Source organism: Dipodomys ordii, unplaced genomic scaffold (assembly GCF_000151885.1).
Source record: "Dipodomys ordii isolate 6190 unplaced genomic scaffold, Dord_2.0 Scaffold53, whole genome shotgun sequence".
NCBI lineage: Eukaryota > Metazoa > Chordata > Mammalia > Rodentia > Heteromyidae > Dipodomys > Dipodomys ordii.
The window spans coordinates 6,017,069-6,038,944 of NW_012267269.1; the positions used below are offsets into that span (position 1 = coordinate 6,017,069).

At 37.4% G+C, this 21,876-nt stretch overlaps 1 protein-coding gene across 1 annotated transcript in view; it reads right to left on the bottom strand.

Moving 5' to 3' along the window:
* Positions 1-1,532: 1,532 nt before the first annotated feature.
* The window catches only part of Mllt3 (myeloid/lymphoid or mixed-lineage leukemia; translocated to, 3), a 278,452-nt gene continuing 258,108 nt past the window's right edge, over positions 1,533-21,876 (bottom strand). The window contains exons 7-10 of the mRNA XM_013020763.1: positions 19,378-19,477; positions 13,480-13,551; positions 11,838-11,909; positions 1,533-3,464 (exon numbers count right to left, since the gene is read on the bottom strand). Of these exons, the coding sequence (XP_012876217.1) occupies positions 3,333-3,464; positions 11,838-11,909; positions 13,480-13,551; positions 19,378-19,477 (376 nt within the window). The 3' untranslated portion in view covers positions 1,533-3,332. The remainder of the gene's footprint in view (positions 3,465-11,837; positions 11,910-13,479; positions 13,552-19,377; positions 19,478-21,876) is intronic.

Sequence of the window (21,876 nt, forward strand, 5' to 3'; positions counted from 1 at the left end):
CTCCTCAACAGTTTATTAACTACATTTGTGAGGCTTGAAATGGTAAAATAGGATGCTATGCAGGACTAAACTGTGTTTTGTGCATGTGTGTGTGTGTGTGTGTGTGTGTATGTCTTAAAGATTAATCTGTAAACAGCATTAGAAAACATTGGGTGGAAGAAATTTTTCAGTGGAAACAAACCAATTTTATTAGTTCTTTCCACAAACAGGTAATATTTCAGATGAGAGAGATTTGTTTAGCAATTTAAAAATATTTAGGGCACTCTCGAGTGGTTTGTTTTTCTTCCTAAAACTCTTGTCTCCTGATGTGTAGTTTTTAATGTTCTTCTTGACTTTGACACAATATGAAGGCATACAGAGGCAGAGCTATTTGTCTACTTGAATAGAGGGGTAGAATGTGGAGAAGGTATGAAATAACTGCATACATTTTTAGTTGCTAACACGACTGGTGTATCCTAAGATAGAAAGACCCCCCCCCACCACATACACACACATCTTGCTACAAAATCAGAAACAAAAGCTAATTTGCAAGGGGAAAGGTTCTATACATACATTTCTCCCCTCATGTCACAAGGGAAAATTTATAGACAGTTTATCATTCTCTGGTTGGTTCAAACCATATACACATCCACTCAATTATTTTTTGAAAATTCTATTTATATACATATATACTAAAGAAATAAAACCCTGCCATTCCCCTTTGTGCTTAAAAAAAAACAACAACAAACCCAAAGCCACTATTAGGGTACACTTGTGTCAAAATGTCTTCATAGGTCTCAAAGGTGAGTGTACACCAATGTAGAAGAACTGTGTGGGTCACTTAAGGGACAAATTTTAACTCTTTGAAATTAATTGGGAGATGTTTTTACTGCCATATTTAAAAATTACATCATAGAGTAAGAGAACCATGTCCCAAAAAATCAACAACAGAATGTTGTGGGAACTCCTTTTGCTGTCTGTATGAACTCTAGATTGGGAAGCTTTTCTGTACTATTATCTATTTCCCCAATTATATTGTATGAAGAAACCTGCATTTGGAATTTTCAGGACTAATTTGTGTCTCTATAATAGCTGCCATTCTTCTTACGTTCTTCCCCCTTTTTAGTCATTTATGAACATAAATTTTTTACACTGCCAAATCACAGATTTTCACCACATGATTTAGTTATACAATACAAATATCCCAAACTACATATGTTCATTTGTAGTTAAGTTACATATGTATGAGTTAAACCGCATTCATGTCTGGTTTAATGAGAATATGTGGGTTCATTCACATTAGAAGTTTTCAAGGATTTTTGAAATTTGAAAACATTTCCATATAAACATCCCCCTCCCCTTTCACCTGTAAAGTTATAAACAAAACACAACTAAAACCACACAATGCATCAGTCACGTACTGTCCAACATGACTGGAAAGTAGCTCTGTAATTGCACACCAAGAAGTGGACTACACAACAAATGCTTCAAGTATGGTTCATGCCAATCATTATGAGGAATCTTAACATTCTTGGAAAAAAGTCCATGTCTTCTGGGAGGACACTTTAGAGAAGTGATTTACAAGAAGCATGGCTGTATTGTATTTTAAAGGAAAAAAATAGTTTCTTTGGATAGAAAGAAACAGTGTAAAAAAATCCCCTTTTAAAAATGCAGGAGTCACTCCATTATCACTGCATTTACATTACTGCCTGAAAGAATGGGTCTGGAGAGACCATTTTCTGAATAGACACTAGGTTAATCTCTGAATGAAAGAACGGCATTGGCATGGGAACAAACAAGGTGGGAGGGGGGGTAATTGGTCTGTTAGCACACGTAGAGACTTTCTTAAGGCTGATCCAGTGACGAACCTTTGGATCCAGAAGTATTTCTTCATTTCTTATCTTTTCAGCTGAGCAACTTGAACGGTGAATTGTTCTTATTTTTCATTCCTATGCTTACAGAGATTATATAATAATGACACCAAAAGGACCTTGTTTTCTTTTAAAAATAATTCACTTTCTTTTGCATGCCACAGGACAGATTTCTAGTTTCAAAACAAGGGTACAACAAGAACCAACATCTCCCCCCTCCCCAACCATCTGTACTTTCGCCCATAAAGGAAATCCTTCTGAAAACATCGGCAAGTGACAAACAGGTAACGAAGCACTGAATCTACAATTTAATACATAGTCTGTTATGGCAGAATAACCAAGAATTTCCCCCAAAGAAAGATCTTAACTTCCAAATATAAAGTCTAAAAGACCTGCATGTGAACAAACTAGTCTGTGATCCTTGGTTTTATGGAAAAAACGAGTACCACACTGACAGCTGAAAAGAGCTGAGACTCTCACTAATAGAAATCCAAATTAAGCATTTCTACAGTTAATTTAGAAAACAGGATCAAAGTTTTTTTTTTAAAAAAATGTGATGATCCTGTGGAATGCCTTTACTTCCATGTTCAACTTATCTTGTAACAGTAAAACAGACACAAGAATGTTGATGTCAGCTCAATAGGGCTAGATTCAGGACATTGCAGATGCGCATTTGTTAGAAGTCCTACTGGTTTATTGACTAAGGCTAGATATTAATTCATATGATCCTATCTGGTGAATTCTCTACCATGGTCCAAGATCATAACATGGGCCCCAACCTTGAGGAAAAAAGATCCCAAGGAAGAAAATCAAGGTGGCTATTTGGTCACCACCCCATCCCCTCCCCCAGTTGGTAATTTGTGTCTTGGAACTGGAAAAACGAAGGTGGAAAATACAGACTGCAACAAGTTAAAGGACTTGGAAAAAGTTGGTGGAAAGTGGCACGATATACAAGTAAGGTCACTGGGCTTGGAAGGGTGCTGCACTGAAAGAGCATCCGTGGGACCAAGTACTTTTAATGTCTGGTGGTTCATTCCCTCAACAACTTCAGAATATCTGTATGCAATAATAAATAGATCAGTTATGTAATAAGGCAGTGTGTTGAATATGCATTCATCCTGTGGAATGAACCACCACAGAGAGAGAGAGAAAGAGAGAGAAATACATGATACCATACACATTCTTTAAGTTTCTTGTGTTGTGTTTGCTTTGTTTTGTTTTCAAGGCTATCCAGGCTAACTCTTCCCGGGGATTTCCTTGGAGAGAAGAGTGGTCCGCTGAGGCTGGTTTGCGTAACCTCTCCTTTATCAAGAGATGATGACTGGCTTTAAAGAAAAATAAAGCTGAAGGTTGTTTGATTTTTATTTTTTTCCCTTTTGGTTGCATCATTCTGAGTGTTTTCATATAAACAACAACAAAAAAAAATCACAACCCAAAAAAAAAAAACAACGACAATAGTTTTTGATGCATCCAGTTGTATCCTCAGGATGTTCCAGATGTTTCTAAGTAACTCTGTAGTTTACGGACTGTAGTTTTGTCCAGTGAGCAAAGATCAAAATCAAATGTTGTGTTTGTGATATGAAAGTGTCCAGTCTCTTCTATGAGGTTCACAATCTGAGAAAGTAAAGAACATATGGTCAATAAGCAATAGACACTGGACAGTTTGGAGACAATAAGGCAAAAAGAGTTGGAGGGGCCTAAATGTGGAACCAAGTGTTAAAAACTGGTATTTACAGTAGATAAGTCCTACATCACCAACTGCACCAAACTATCATTGCCAATTTTTTTAGTCAGACGCATATATTAAACCTTCAAAAAGTTCTCAGAGAATAGATCACTTATTATTTTTTTTGCAAATTCTTTACTGTGATTGATTACATAATTTCACAGTATTGTGGGATAGTGATGCTTAGTTAAAGTCACAAACACATTCTAACTTTCATGGGGCAAATTGTCTATCGTGATCTAGAAAGTTTGAGTTCTATGAGCTTTGCCAATAGTTATTTCTTCCACATCAGGTGATCTGTACATTTCTTTCGTTTTGCATAGCATCAGCTGTTCCCTCATTCCCTCCCTCCCATCAGTTCCATTGAGTTGCTTAGCTCATTTTGTAGATCTCTTATTTTTATATCCTCTCATTATTCTATGTGGGTAGGTGAGTAAGGGGAGATAAAAATGTCAAGACCCCTTTAATAATTACTGAGTCAATGTAAATGATGATTTAGTAGGTATAAGAAAACACTGGGAAAAAATAACGAAATTCTATTTTAAGAGAAACAAATATATACAAATAATAATACCTTTTTCTTTCTGATTGTACCCGTGAGTATACAATTCAGAGACTACAGAGGAAAAATCGTGACTGTTCAGGGTGCAGAGTTCAGTTCTACACTGTGAATCCTTGACTCATTTTTTCCTCATGAAATTGCTCATCTTCCACCAAACACATGCCATGCCACCTTTCAACATACCTAAATATTTCACTTTTTCACTTAAACATATTCACTCTTACCTTATTTTGTGTGTTGACTGTTTTGGGGGTGGTAGATTCTCACACAACAAAGGGCAGGCAACCACTTAGCAGCTCAGACCATTTTTTTAAACAAACGTGGCAACAATGTGGAACTGACAGCTTTCTCCACATCAAGTGAGTTAAGTCACATATGCACAATTTAAATGTTTTTTTTTTGTTTTGAAAGTTCTTTTTATGTGTAATTTTTTTTGTTTTTTACTTTACTGTGCTTGGTTAAAACTACATGTAATAAATCTGTGAATAAAGTGGGCCTACTGAATTAACGTTTTTGAAAGCATAGAAATCCCAAAAGAAAAATACAAAAACCATCTACAGTCCACCTAAAGATCCCAAGAACTGTTTGGAAGGGTTCTAGGCTTTTGGGTGCTGGCAGTATTTTGTTGTTCATTTTGGGTGCTGATTACATGTTCACTTTGTAAAAATTCATCCAGCCACATGTTATACTAATCAGAAATGAAAGAGAACATATATTTATTATTTTTAGTTGTGCTCAGTTATTGCCCTGGGTATTTGGGGAGAGATAAGAAAAACAAAGTGTGACACTTTATTTCTTACTGTATTGACTCCAAACTACAGAAGTGGCATGTTGGCAGTGGTGATTAGAGGTGCCTTATTGCAGGAGAACATGCCTGAAATTTTCAGTGTTAAGAGGAGGATGTGGCTATTGGTTTGAGAGTCTTTTACTATGTAAACTATCATTCTGCTTCCCAGAAGTAGATGTTGCGACTGGGCAGCAATTTTAGAGGGAGTACTGTGTATAGAAAAGGGATAGGGACCAATTTTAGTGAGCATTGTGAGAGGGGAAGGACAGGGCAAGAAAACAGTGTCACTACAGATAGTAGGCAAACTTCCGCTTTTTTTCTTTACCTCTGTTTCCCTTTTCTACCACTCACTTCTGATTCCCTGTAGTTCAGCTACATTAAATATTAACTGTAACTATCTAGTTTATGATTTATTCAATGAAGTTTTAGGTTACCTAACGTCAGGTTGAAAAATTGCAGAGCTGAAATTTTAATCTTCCTCTTTTTACAATTAGTTTTTCTCAAAACATGTGTTAAGTTATTCTGGGTGTCGATAGCTATAAATAGAAAATATGATCCTAATTCTTAACTTCTACAGAAGATTAAATACAAATTAAGCCTCAGTCCAACTAACTGTACAATTCCAGATTGAGCTGTTATTGCTTTATCCAATTTTTAAACTATTTTTGAGATATAACTATAGCTTTAATAGTAAAACAAGTTACTCCAATTGTAGAATCATGACAATGCAAACTATCTTAATATGCACTAATTCCTTTAAAAAAGTTTTTTATTATCTTTTAGTTGTACAAAGGAGGTGCCATTTAATAAAGCAGTTAATGAATACAATAAACCTTGACCTTGTCACTCCCTTTAACCTTTTTATCCCCCTTTGATTCACCCTTTCCCTTACTGTCCTCAATTTTGTGGCAAATACAATGAATTACTGACTGCCTTCTCACCCTTCCTCCCTTAATTTTTCTATTCCACTCCCTTTGGTCCCACCCCAGTCTTGCATGCACCCATTTGTTGATACTTATAATTTTGTTGGGCTAGTCTTTCTAAAAAATTATACTATTTGAGTCTCCACTTGCATTCCCCAATCTGTTTACTTATTCTACCTACTACAAGTGAGGGAAACCATGCAACCTCTGTGTCTCTGGGTCTGCTTACTTCTCTTACTGTAATTTTTTGCAAGTCTTTCCATTTTCTTACAAATGGTACAATATCATTGCTTCTAATGGATGAGTAAAATTCCATTGTGTACATGTACCACAGATCCATTTATCCACTGAGGAGCATCTGGGCTGATTCCAGATATGATATTCCAGACAAGATATGATTCCATATCTTGTCTATGATGAATACTGCTGAAATGAACATGATTGTATTGGTGGCTTTATTGTAACCTTGTTTGCATTCTATGGGATAAATGCCCAGGAATCAATTTTCTGGGCTATAGGGTAGTTCTAACTTTAGATTTTTGAGGAACTTCCATAATGCTTTCCAGAGTAGTTGAACAAACTTACATTCCTACTAACAGTGTATTAGCGTTCCCTGTTAGCCACATCCTTGCCAGCATTTGCTGTTTGTTTTTTTGATAGTGGCTATTCTAACTGGGGTAAGGTGGAATCTCAATGTTGTTTTGATTAGAATTTCCTTTATGGCTAGAGATGGCATTTCTTCATATGTCTATTGGCCATTTTTACTTCTTCCTTAGGAAATCTTTCTTTAAGTCATTTGCTCATTTATTAATATACTTGTTTCTGTGAAGGTTTCATTTTTGAGGATTTTTTTAGCTCTAAGTATATTCTGGATTATTAGACCCTTGTCTGATATATAGGTGGTATAAATCTCCCATTCTATGGGGTATTTGCCCCTTTTTCTTTACCAACAGAAACCTGATTTCCAGAGAATGGCCACATACCCAATTCAAATACTTGCTTCTCAGATACATTTGCAGCACTATACAGATACTATGTTGCTTGTCAGAAGTCACTGGGATTGTAGGAAATTTGTTCAAAAGGTTTAACAATGACTACATGTCTTTTGAACATGGTCTGCTTTTCCTTCTGTCTGTAATGAATGTAATGCTTGGATGATTGGTAGGTATCTTACCTTCAAGGCAGTGAGTGAAACATACAAAAGATAACTGAGTAGAAATAAGAGTCTGTGTCCTCAATGGTTGCTTTAAGTTATAAAACTGACTGAGGGTGCCTTATCATCAGACCTACTGCTGTATGTTTAAAAGGAAGGAGGAGGCAACCTTCCTTGCTTCAACTGCTGGATTCTGGGTTCTTTTATATCTTTCAAGAGATTACTAGAAGAGATTTGATCAATTACAGTTAAAACTATGTAATTCATCTACAATCATCATCATTTATCAAACACTAAAAGACCTAAAATGAATACTAATTTGCTTTAGTAAATTGTTTGAGAATTTTGAATAAGCCATCACATACATCTACATCCACTGAGACACAAATACACATATACAAACCTTTCATGGCAGTCATAAATTTAATATATTTAATATATGTTATATAATATATTAATACATTATATGTTTAATATTGAGATTTCTGCTATTTTATGTAGAAAAAGTATAGGCTTGGTGCAAATTCCAAGATGGTAACCAATAGCATCCTAAGAGCTGCTTTATTTTCAAATTTAAGCAATGGAGACAGATACCAAATAGATCAGAAACTAGTCAGCTGCTAGTAGGTACATGACAAAGCAGTCAGAATAAGGACTCCAGAATTTGCATATCAAATCCTGACTTTGTTCTCTGTCTGAACAATATTGGAGCATCATAGCATCTGGGCCTCAATCTCCTCATCTGTAAAATGAGGATAATGCTACATGGTCTACTTATCACACAAGGACGTCAGAAAACCAAATAAGATATGGCAAATAAATATTGCTTACAAACTACAGATTATCCAACCAGATTCTTTTTCCTCCAGCTTTTAATGATGTTAGTTATTTCATAACACTAAAACAAATGAAGCAAGAGAAATGTAAAAACTGAAACTCTAAAAAGGCTTACCTGAAAAAAAGTTTTAAAATAATTATGACAAAAGCATTGAGGAGCAAGGCAAGCTGGCAGGAGAAGAATGAAGGAAGACAAACAGCTGAAATAATGGGCTAAAACTGCCATGTGGGGATAACAGAAGCAGAGGCCCTACATTTTTCCTTTAAAATAACAGGGAATATAACCTTTTTGGAAAATAGCTTTCTCTGACTTAATATCATTGCCTCTCACTCATTACTTAATAAATAGAAAACCTGGCAACAGAAACTGCTTCTAGCAAAAAGGAAAAAGAAAAAGAAAAGAAAGAAAAAGCCACTTAATTTTAAAGCAAATAAACACTTCTGCCACTAGGAAATTGAGTTGGTCATCTCAGGTTCCACCTTAAGGGTTTTGAGGGTTCATAAGCCAGCAACCCACATCACCAGCAGACCCCTCCCTGCTTACAGCCACACACACACACACACACACACACACACACACACACACATACAAATATAGAGAAGATCTATAATTTCATAAATCGGTTGAAATGAGCCTTGCATTTTTATAGAAGTCTATAATACTGCATCAAGGACGCAGATACTGACTTAAAGGAATACTAGTGGCGGCATTTGGGGACTTGGGGACTATTTGCCGAAGGGAACAACAGCCATGGTTTGAGTTATTAGAGCATGTACCATGTCCTCAATTAAGTAAAGGCCCCATAAAGAAAAATAATTGCACATTTCTTTCCAGGAATCCTGATAGCTTGAGAATCAGAAACACATTACATGCTTCATTCCAAAGACACAGGCCACAAAGCCTAAAAACACCTGCTAATCCTCTTCCGACTGCACTTGGCCTTTTTAAAGGAAGACCCTCTCTGCTGATGTAGTGTGGCTTTACTTTGGAGTCATAATGCTGCATCATGGTGCAATCATAATGCCCTGTGAAATAATAATAGAAGTCTGAACCACTACAGGGAAGAAAAGCATGCAAAGACACAGGATACACACAGGTAATGGGAAAAGTAGTGTGTGTACACTGTTTAACTCATTCTTCATATGATGGTTGCTGTGAAAACATTTGCGATGGATTATTTCCTGCCACATCAACCTTTTAGGGGGTGCCACATAGGCGGCTGTTTTGTTTTGTTTTTCTTTTAACAGAGTAAGCTGTGCTTGTTAAATCTGTGGCTCACTCTGGCAAGCTTTGTTTCTCATGATACAAAAAGTTAAAGGCATTATTTTTAGTCCGATCATATTTTAAAATACCAGCAGAGTTCTTTCCAGAGAAGTCATGAACAAGTGTGGCTTTGACTGCTTCCACCTAGAGTAGAATAGGTCTGGAGCACTTATGTGTTTTGCTTGTGGATGAGGAAACCCTGCTATCTCAGGAAATTGTATGCTTCTCTGAGTTAGGAGGCAGGCCATCAGACTCCAGTGTACAGAAATGCTATGGCATGACAGGTAATTTCCCAGGATGAAGGAAATCATTTTGAGCAGAACTCTTCTCCAGAAGGGTTCTCTGTGTTGTCAGGGGGAATACTTCAGGATACCATGCATTTCTCAATCCCTGAAGATAATTCTTAAAAAGAATAATGGCAAGAATCACCAGTGACAAATTGTCCTCTATGAAAGCCTTTGTTTTTCACAGATATTTTTTTTCTTCCAGAGTAGGATACAAATCCAGGTGATAGATGACTTTCTGGAGAAGTTAGAAATGCTCAAATCTGCTTTGCAAATCAATATGGATCATGCGGTTTAAAAAGAGAAATCAAATTATTAATCAGTTCTAGAAACTTACTTTTCCTGCTTTGTTCCAATCTATTTTTACCCTATTGAAAAATGACTTAGGAACATAAAGTCTCTCCTAATCCAATGCTTTTTTTGCTCATTAGATACTGAGAGCTCAGACAGCAATCCCCTCAGAGTAAAAGAGCTCTATTAACCAGTTTGTGTGAGCCAAATAAATTGGTCAAACCAAATTTTGGCATAGAGATGTATTTAACAGGAAGAGGCCAAGGATGTCATCCTGGACCCATCAGAAATTTGGCTTCAGGTGTTTGATCTTGTTGGGGAGAATGCATGTAGACTTTGTGGAATGCATTTCATGAGATGAGCAGCCCTCTAGGTGGAGAATAACATTAGTCCTCAATAGTACAATGTTTTACAATAGGAATTAATTAAGCAGTAAACCGTGACAGGACATGCATCATGGTATCATAATCACAAGCCTCAGCTGCATTATAAGGCAAAAGGCCAAAGACTCAGAGCTTTCAACCGGCCTGGGAATGCAATTAGGGTGAAATGCTTTGTGCCCTGGAGTGCCTTTATGCCAGGTTAAAAATTCATAGATATTACTCTCTCCCTCTAGAATACTAAAATAATCCACTTGGATGGAATTCTGAAGTAAGCACCTCCTCTCACAGTGTTTTTTCCCAAGGTCAAAACAAAGGACAACATTAAATTAGAAATACCAATGACATCCCAAGGTAAGACCCTACCCAGTGGCCTACTATCCTTGAATAGCTGACTGTGCTTTCTCTGTAATAGTATCACAATCCTGCCCAAGTACCTGCCTCACTCGGATGAGACCGCAACTGAGGCCTAGATTGGGCATTAATGGCTACATTGGAGAACTGCTCTACAGTGGGAAAATTCTGAATCTCTACTGAACATGTACAGATTATTTTTTGGTCAATATTATTTAACCAATACAGTAAAACAATAATTTCCAAAGCATTTGTATTGTATTAGGAATTATAAGTAACCTACAGGTGATTTAAAGAATAGCAGGCTATTTATAGGTTATATGCCAGTGGTATGCCATTTTATTATAAGGAAGTTGAGCATCCTGGGATTTGGTATCCACAGGGAACCACTGCCCTGCTGGTACTGAGGGATAACTAAACCTGGAAAGATGACTTAGGTTGAGCTATTCAAATCTTACTCGCCTCGCCTACTCATACTCAGTTAAAAGAAAATGCAAGACCTGGAAAACATCCACAATTAAAAATCACTGGTCTTAGGCCTCCATGTAGCTGTGTTTATGTATGAACAAGCATGTAGTTAAAATAAAGTCTTGTACATTAAAAAAAAAAAAGAATCATAGGTCTGTAATCCATCTCTTTTTTTTTTTCAAAAGACTAGGAGGGATTAAAATCTTATCAGACCAGGAGGGCAATTTAACAAATTTGAGAGTATGCACTTATATACTGAAACAAAAATGTATACAGAATATAAATGTCAACTTTTAAAATAATTCACAGACAGCTGAGATAGATTAAGTACTAGTTTTAAGTCATTTGACAGGAGTAAAAAAAAAATTAAAATGAAACAATCTACAAACTACCCTGGAATTTGGAACACACAGTCTTCTTGGGTATTAAAGAAACATTTTATCAATAGCTACCATCCATGCAATAAAGTATGTACTACAACTGTAGAGAAACTAAAGTCCACTCTTATCTTCTCAAAACATCACATTGATATAACAGAAGTTGTCTCACTCTACTGGCATTACAGTCACGTTCATAATAATAGACTGTACAGTGTACAAGATAAGGGAAATGAAGAAAATATTTATTTTTCTTAGAATAGTATTGGCAAAAGGTTACTAAACTGAATCACAAATGTTTACAACACTTGACTCGAATCCTTATCACTGATTTCCCATGAAACCAGAAGGCCAGTCCCAAAGGTTTGTGCATTACAGTATCACCTCCCAGAGTACAGAAATGAGGGAGGGAGAGACTCACCAGAGCTTCAAAGTGGACTTCTGGATGGCCTCAGAAATGAGAATCCTCTCCCAGTATGAGCCCACTCTGATTGGGTGTCCTCCAAGTTTCACCACACTCCCCCAGGATAGACTAGGCCTGGAGGTTTCCTGAAAAAGTTGTGCTTTTTAGCATTTCTCACCTGTTGCAGAATGTGTCTTTCCCTCAGTGTCATTAACCTTCTGTGAAGCTCTACCAACTCATCTAGGTACGCCTGAAAGACAAGAGTATCCACAAAAGAAGTGCTTTAAGAAGTAGTTAATAAGTACAATCAGCAGCTGGTGGGTCATGATTCTGTTAATCCCCAAACTGTGTGGATTCAGTGTCCACAGACCCTTGCTAACCTAGTCTATGGGCTCAACCTTAACCTTTACCTTAGAGCAAACCAGCTTGAAAATGAGGAAGAGAAGAAATTCTCTCTGATTTGCTCTCAACAAAATTCAAGCGAGTATACCTACCTTCCCCCAACAAGACCTCCTCAAGGCATATGGGAAAATTCAGTGAACACATTATCATAGGTTTACTTTGATTTTTTAATTTATATTTTTTAATTCTCAGAAGGCCTTTGACAAAGAAAAGAGCCTAAGTTTGAACATGAAAGTATCAATGCACATTTCTAATTATGTTAAGAAAATTCTTTTTTTTTTTTTTTGTCGGTCAAAGGACTTGAACTCTGCGTTTGGGTGCTGTCCTTGCACTCTTCAGCTCAAGGAGAGCACTCTACCGCTTGAGCCACAGCACCACTTCCAGTTTTCTAGTGGTTTATTGGAGATTAGAGTCTCACAGACTTTCTTGCCTGTGTTGGCTTTGAATCGTGATCCTCAATCTCAGCCTCCTGAGTAGCTAGGATTACAGGCATGAGCCACCAGCACCCGGCTTAGGAAAAATTCTTAATGAAAGGGAAAAAAAAACCTTCCACATCATACCAAACACTGCTAGTAAACAAAGCTAGCAAGTAACCAAAGAATACAATAATATCTTATAAAAACATACCAGTTGCCAGTGGCTCAAACTTGACCAAGGTTTGAAGCCAGCCCAGGCAGAGCAGTTAAAAAGATTCCAATAAACAGCAAAAAAAAGGGCTGGGCTAGAAGCATGACTCAAGTGTTAGAGCACCAGCCAAGCAAGCCGTGAACCAAATGTGAGGTTCTAAATTTAAACCCTGGTACCGTGTGGAGGGGCTTAACAACGGGGGTGGGGGTGGGGGATGGAGAGTACAAAGAAAAGACAGACAACTTTGCAAATTAGCATCTGATTTAAAGAACACCACTGTCAGGGCAGAGAGGCATCTCTCCCTCTATGTGCTCAGATGAGTGAGGTCTTGTTAGCATAATTAGGTGGGTGCTTCCAGGATTATTTTAAATAAGGCAAAGGGAAGATTCTTGAAGCATTGACGAGGTCTGTCTTGCTCTTGCAGGCCCTGCCCCTATCAGGTGGCTGATGTCCTACAGATACTGCCCTGGGATTTAGATGGTTTGCTCACTTCCACCTGTGATTGCTTAACCCACTAGTTTGACCACAACCTTTGTCATACTCCCACAACTGGATATGACTGAAACCTTTGGCAATGTAGATGCCATGGGAAATGGTAGCAGAAGGCCAGCCTCATATAAAAGCAAGACATGGAAAATGAACTGCAAGGGGCAGGGATGAATGAAGTGTTGTCACTGGGCATCTCGTGCCCTTCCAATGAAGATGGAAAGAGAGCCAATATGGATAATACAGAAAAACAAGGCAAGACTCCTCAGTGCTGCAGCACTCACAGGAATAAAATGGAAACTTACCTTGTCACACTCGCCATTCTTTATTTGCTTATCTGATTTGCTTTGCTTTATTGGGCTTTTCACTTCAAGGATCTAGGGATCAAAGAAAACACTGTGTTAAATTTTATTTCAAGAACCTGCTAGCTTGCCACCCACATAACCAAAGACACTCACTGAATGAAATGTTGGATAACAAATCTGTTTTCTGCCTAGCATTTCTATACCCTTTCTTCTCTTATAATCTTATTTTTAATGGGAAAATGGACTGTTTATTTATGAAATGCTGAGCCAGAAAAGCAGCACCTTAAAAAATAGTTGACAATAAGGAAGTGCATCTCAGCTTCCAAGGCTGCTTTTCATTGGTGAAAACTCTCTATTCATATGTATGGCAGCTGTTCTTCTGAGATGATAGTCCTTGTTGGAAAAAATGTTTTCCTGTTCATTCTGCCATTTTGGCATAACTACCTGTGCTCAGTGAGCTACAGATGATTTTTTAAAAAATCAACAACAACAACAAACAAGTCCCTAAATGCCTTCTGTAATACCTGTCTTTTACATTCTGAAGTTATTCGTATCTACTGAGGTGATAAAACTTTGGGACTGAAGGTGGCCATTCGTTACCTGGATGCTCCAATCTGAGATTATCTAACTCCAGAAAGAGAAACAAGATTGTCTTCTGACAATCACTTTCTGAAGAAAAAGGTCATCATTTTAATGTGATATAATTATGCAAAGTAATACTCCAAGTGACTTTCCTTTTTACTGAGCCAATTGCAATTTAACTTATGAACAGTAGTTCTGTATACCACTCAGAAGATTTGGTAGGGAGTTATGTTTCTGATTAATAAGGATAAAATTATGACTTATTAAACATGATATTCCAAATCAAGACTTCTGAGGGAAATACTCTAAAATGGTCCTCAGATGAACCAAGAAAAGAACCAAGTGAATTTTTAAATTCATTTATGATGAATTTTTACAAATGTATATAAACACAAAGAGCAAAGCATTTTGCCTTTTTATAACCTCATTGCTGAGTCGTTATAATCAAAGACTGATATTAAGGAGATGACAAATAAAGAATTTACTTTAAGAAGTCTCGTATTTATCCTATTCTTCCATTCACTGTTCCCTGCCCTAATTCAATCACAGCTTTGTTCAGTCTACCTCATTTCATAACACACAGAAAATTTTAAGACTGTACCCCCTTTTAATTTGAAATTGTAGATCATAGGGTTGGGTCCCTAGCCCTATCACTTAACATTTTTGGGCCTCAATAGATGACAATGAGAGACATGAACAAGATAATGCCCAGATTCCCATTTAGCTTTACAATGTTATACTAGTAGTTATGTACTTTACTTGTTAGGATAGAATCAGGACATTCTGGAAATACCCCTAAATGGAAATATTTCTCTTCGAATTGAGAACAATGTGTGATGGATAAAGAAGTATGCTTTCAATAGTCTTTCCAGAGATTCACACTCATTTCTTTAATATTAAGATAACTAGTTTGACTGAGCTAGCTTAACATACAATTTTCTGGGCCACACAAGGAAATTATTGAGCAGCAGAGACAAGACAATCATTCTTAATATGCTCCACTGTAAAGGAAACCAACTAGTCCTACATGCAGTATTTCCCCTCCTCTATTGTTGTTTTCCCCCTCAAGGGGAAAATCAGTGCTCAGAGACATAGGAGTAAGTAGGTCAGTAGATGGCACTCCTGGCCAACTCAGACACTGGGCTGGGTGCTGTGGAGACAATCTGCTGAGATTTCAGGCAGGAGTAAAAACACAGTTCCTGTCTGCCTGGTGTATTAGAGAACTGAATTTTGTTCCCATCCCATCCAGCCCCTCCTATAGCCCCATCCCCCACTCTCATTTGTGCTCTGGTTATCTGAGTGTCTGGAACTGCTATGTTTGCAATGGAACTCTGCAAACTAGGTTTAGAGAGTCCTGTAACCTTCCCTTCAAAGCAGAAAATAGAACGTTTGGGCGCGTAAGTCCCACCCCACACATTCCATAAGTGCTACAGCACAGAAGGGCAAAACACATTGAAATCCGAGTTTCTTTCTTCTGAGGCTCTGGTGGCCGGAACAAAAGCTCCGGGTGTCAGTGACCCGCCTCCAGTTACTGAGTGGCTGCCCAGACGGGGCTCAGTTAATCTTCCTTCTTTGATCTCTCCCTGCTCCAAAATAAACAGCTTTGTCAAAACCTCATTCTGAGAGAGCTGAGCCATGTTGAAGACAATTGTTTTATTTATGATCATTTCTTATCTTTAGGGAAACGACTCCAGAATATAAAAGTATAACACCTTGTCTTCCACAGGCTTATTTCAAACCAGTTTAACTGGATAGACTCTTTTGAATTTAATTCAACATGCCCGGCAGGCTGATAGGTGATTTATAATATTCTGAATATTAACTTGAGTCCAATGGAACACTTCCTTCCTTCAAATCCATTCACTCTCTCCCTGCCATACTCCTGGCTAAGAAAGACCTGGTTGTTTTGTTTCAAATTCACACAAACAGGATTTAAGGTTTTTTTAAAAAAAAGTCATCTCTGGTTAAACTGGTAAAATACTCTTCATTATTCCCCATTAAGCTGTATTGAGGGAAATAGAGCCACCCAGACTGAGATAAACCACTGATAGATTTGGCAATCTCTGAAAATGGAGTAATTATGTTTAGTAGCACTTGTCCTTAATCAGAAGATACAGCTTGAGAATCACATTTTCAAGGTTATTATTTTTCTGTATTCTTTTGTGAGGAATGAATCTCAATTATTCAGCAGATGAACTTTCTGATACCTTTTTTGAGTAACAATACTCAGGCTAATTACTTGCTTTCTTGGTATGTGGCCCTCTGTTCATTTTTTTTTCCAGTACTTAGACAATATTTGACTCAATTAATACTTTACCTTTTCCTAAGTCCATGGAAGACTTATAAGAAGGTAAAAGGCAGTTCAAGTGTGCCCCATGTTTAACTAAATCTTGCACGATCATTTTGTGGACAGAGAAATAGTTGTTATGGTTTATAGGTGGACTGTTTCCCAAAGGTTCATGTGCTGAAGTCTGAGTTCTTAATGAAACACTGTTCAGAGGTGAGGTTTCCAAGAAGTGATTGGATTATAAGGGCTCTGACTTCATTGATGTATTAATATACTGATGGGTTTTAATTTGCTGGGAAATTGGGAGGTGATAGAAAGTGAGCTAGTGTGACCTAGTTGAAGCTACTTTGGGAGCTATATCTTGTCCCAATCCCTTCTCTCTGTTTTCATATCCACTTGGAATGAGCCACACTTTGTTCTACCACATGGTCCCCACCATGATGTTCTTCCCACCTCTGGTCCAGAAAGAAGAGAGTCAAGTGACAAGAGGTATAGCAGAAACTATTTCCTCCTTTAAGTTTTTCCTAGAGTATTTGGTCAGCAATGGAACGTGAACTAACACAATAGGCAAGAAGCACTGGAGAAAGAAACTAGGTCTTCCCATGTCATAATTAGGGCCATCTCAGTATGTTGCTATCCACTTTCTTGGATGTGAAATTTCAGACATGCTCTGTACCACCACGAGTACTCCTCCCACTGCCACTCAAATATAATACTACAAATGTATTTCTGAGTTAAATATAAATGACTTTTAGGTCTTTAAGAAAATCGTACACTCCACAGCATAGAGAATATACTTGTATTTATTACTTTTAATGTTCCTGAACATTGATTTAAAGAAATAGCATCATACTGATGCAACACTGTGAGTGCATATGGACTTTATTATTACGCCTACAGGTGCATGAAAGAAGTGACATGTAATCAAGTACTACTGGTAGATTGATATGTGATATGTAAGTAGTACTTACACATTTGTTGAATAAGCATGCCAAAAAAATAATTGGTATGCTATTTAATCAAATAAAGTAATTACTTCCTTCCTTCTTTTCTCTTTTCCTTTCTTCCTTCCCATCTTTCCTCCCTCCCTCTCCCGCTTCCAAAGAGGTACCATGACTTAAACTTGGGACCTTATGCTCTGACTGGGCTTTTTTCTCCTAGCTGGTGCTCTACCACTTGTACCATGTTTCCATTTTGGCATTTTTGCTGGTTAACTGGAGATGGAATCTTACAGACTTTTCTGCCTGGGCTGGCTTCAAACCTCTAATCATCAGGTCTCAGGGTTCTGAGTAGCTAGGATTACAGGCATGAACCATGAATACCTGGCTAGGTAATTTTTTACCTTCTCCAGATGGACAACCTGGATCTTTTAGTTTAGTTTTGGTAGGCAGATTAAAAAAGTACCTTTCCTACTTAACAATGGAGGATTTAAGTTGCAAGCCAACATTGTAACTAAGAAATATATGATTTTAAGATCTCTGCTTGTTTAAATAGGGATACAGGTGGACCCATTGCAACAATGAGATGTACAAGACGTTATGTCGGAAAAACAAACTTTACAACTTTGGCTGGGAGAGGGGGGGGGGGGGGGGGGGGGGGGGGGGGGAAGAGATGGAAAGGGGAAACAAAGGAGGAGGCTACAATGCTTGATAAGAAATATTCTCATTACCTTGCCCATGTAAGTGTAACCCCTTTGTACAGTATTTTCACAATAAAATTTTTTTAATAAATAAAAAATAAATAAACATATCTGCTTATACTTTACACAAAATGTGAAAAAGATGTTTTCAGCTTGTAAAATAGCTTTTTCCAACTAAAGCCAAGATCACAAATTCAAGGACAAGGTATTTTAAAATCGTAAAACACTTAGGAAACAGACCAATTTTATAAAAACTATGTTTTTTAAATTCTCAGGTAAACAGTCATATGGTAACCTGAATTAAACAATTATGGTAGAGGTCACAGGAAATCTGATTAAACAAAAGGGTAAGCATAACTTGCAATAATGAATATCAATTTAACACACAATGAGATTTTACAGTATTCAGGATACTTGAAAACCATTTATTTTAGTAATAGAAATAATTCCAATCTTATCCATATGTTTAACAAAAGCTCTTCATAGCTTTCAAAGTTCTATTCAGACTTTATACAAATAACTATATTCTGAGTTGATTATCAATGAGAGTGGACACTATTTTCTGTTTTATTAACTATTCCTTATAATCCCACTGATGATCCTTTTTTTCTTGGATGAGAAAACTGAGGTTGGGTATCTAATAATAAACATATACGGAGGTGTCATGTACTGCCTCATAGTATCTACATATATTGTTATCCTCCCAATAACTTGCAAGGTAAATGTTAATATCATTTACAGATGAAGAAACAGATACAGAATAAGTTAGTTTTCCATTAGCAAAACACCAGTAATAAAGCAAAGAGCCAAAAAGAAGTTTTTTTTTGGTGGGTTGTGAGGCTTGAACTCAGGGCCCAGGCAATGTCCCTAAGGTTCTTTTACTCAAGGGTAGCACTCTACCACTTTAAGCCACAGGGCCACTTCCAGTTTTCTGGTAGTTAATTGAAGATAATTCGACTTTTCTACCTGAGTTGGTTTTGAACCATGATCCTCAGATCTCAGCCTCTTGAGTAGCTAGGATCACAGGTGTGAGCCACCAATGCCTGGGCAAGAGCCAGCTTTTAAACTAACTCACCAGTCATATTGCTTCTAATTAGGTCACTCATTTACTGCTGGGGGATAGAACACACAGCAATCAGGAGTGAATGGACAGCATTTCCATCCCAATCCCTTCCTGCACTTAATTCACCATTTGATGGAGCATACTTATTTTTCTGGACAGCAGAAGTTCTTCTACTTTATGTGTTTATTCTTTAAGGTTTTGGATTCCCATTTATTTAGTATTGAGAGGGACTGTTTTAAATTGGGAGGTAAAAAGTTTGTATGCTGTGTGACAGTGGAATATACCCAGTTCTGCAGAGTCTTGAGAAGTGCAAACTGCACAATTTACCTGGTTGTTGTTGGTTTTTAATAATGGTGGTGGAGGTTCATGATGGAGGGGTGAAGAGGCAGAACTGCTCTCACTGTCACTGCCATCACTCAAGCTAACTCTGAAGAGAAACAGAGAAAAGTCATAAGCATCACTACAAACAAGAGACTTGAAATATCCATTGGATATCCCCCCAAAAAGCAAGGAATCCAAACAACAGTCATTGAAAAGTTGGCTGTAACTCACAATCACTAACATATATTGGTTTCTTTAATATATTTTTTATTGTAAAGATACTGTACAGAGGGGTTACAGTTACAAGAGTAAGGTAATGAGTACATTTCTTATCGACCATTGTTACCTCCTCCTTTGTTTTTCCCCTACCATCCCTTCCCTCCCACCTCCCCAACTCCTCCCCGCCCCAATTTGTAAAGTTCATTTTCAACATAGTGTCTTGTACATCCCATTGTTACAATGGGGCAACCTATACTGTCATTTCAGCATTTTGTTATTTCCCTTTCACTCCCCAAATTAGAAAAATGTATATACAAGATGCAGGACACCAGAATTTATATTTGGATCCATGTTTAGTGCTATACCTGCTGTTTCTCTTTTAGTGATTTCCAGCTGGCCAGCAATACACTGTGACCTAGTCACTCACCCAAACTCGCAAAAGTAAAAACAGAGGCACCAGGATTCAAACCCAAGATGTATTAAGCCCAACATTCCAGAACTTCAACTAATCATATCTACTGTGTCATGATTCAAAGCCATCTCTAGTTCTGAACACTGGTATACTGTAACTTCATTGGGAATATATTCCAGCAGTGCAAAAAAAAAAAAAAACAGTATGTTCAGGATAATTGTGCTTAACTTTACAACTTGGGGTGGGGGAGGAGGGAGATGTAGGGGAGGTAGGCAAGTGGAGAGGGAAGGTAGGGGAAAACAAAGGAGGGGGTAACAATGCTCTGTAGGAAATGGACTCTTTACCTTACTCATGTAACTGTAACCCTTCTGTACAATATCTTTACAATAAGAGACATTTTAAAAATAAAGGAAAACCAGTGAGAGAGAAAAAAAACAATAAAAATACCACCTCCTCCTCTACATATTTTTTCCTCTGCAGAATGAAGTCATATGTTCTTTTAACCAAAGAGGAGATGTTGCTTTTTTCCACTCTGCCTGATGTATACCACCCCTTTCCTGTTTGCTCCTTCTTGCTGGTTATACAGTAGCCTAATATAATATTCTTCTCAGAGAAAGAAAATGCTTTAGAAATCCGAGTCTAGGTTTCCTTTCACTATGAATAGGCAATCATATGCTAGCTCTATTATGTATTCAGATAGATAAGATACAAGATAGGAAAGGAAAAGGCTATACTATGACATCCTTTTAGCAAAAAAAAAATGGATGGAACTTGTTTTTCTTAACTAAATTACAGTAATGAAGTGTTCGGTTGAAGCGCTGCGTTCAGATGCTTCTTTACTGAAGTGGAAGGCTGAGTATTTAAACTGATTAAACAGTTGAAGCTTCACAAGTACGTGGAAGATCAAATGCTTCTGTGCTCACAGCATATGTCAGGAAGAGAAATGAAGAGTCCCCAACAATATGTCCACACTATACTCAAGATAAAACATGTATGACCTGACCCACACTGACTGACTTGGAAATGGCAGAGAGGAGACTAGACAACAGCTGATCATAGAATATCTACAGTTTTCTAAACAATAACGGGAAAATGTACCGCACACGCGCACGTGTGTGTGTGTGTGTGTGTGTGTGTGTGTGTGTGTGTTTCATCAACTAAATTGGAAAGCAGCCAGTGATCAACCTTTTGGTGATTTAAGAAAGTCCTTAACTCTATGTTGCAGTTCATTTTTAGATCTTTCTGCCCTACCAGTTGCTGTTTGTCAGATGCAGGCCTGGGCTATAGTCTTGTAAAAGGAATACACCCATAAGGTAGAGTCACCAAGGGATCTGAAAGGACTTAGACCTATGGAGGGCTTTCTCAGATGACACTGAGGAATTGTCATTGAAGAGAGCATGGAGTATGTCCAATTTGTGTTAAAAGTGCATTATTTTAAATATTCCAGGGCCATCTACACAGTAATGGATAATGGGGAAGATTTATTGTAATATGTTATAAATGTAATTGGATTTTAAGTTCAAGTAGATTCACATTTTTCTACTTAAAACACATTAAATTAAGCACGCCTATTTGTTTTGCTCATGATAAAGAAATGAAATCCTCAAGGCAATTTCAAGTTGACTATTAATTATAAGTGACATGAATTACCATCTTATAATGTGAAATTATGCCTCACAGCATTAAAGCTACTTAAGGAACCTAATTGTCAGCCCACTTAAAAGGAGCTTATTTGCTAGAAAACACACACAGGTGATCCTAGTTTAATTAGGTCACACACAGAATTCACTGGGGCCAATTATGTATTTCTAACGACAAACAGAAAACACATTTCTTCACATTCTGAGATGACCTGCAGCACCAGGTCTACACAA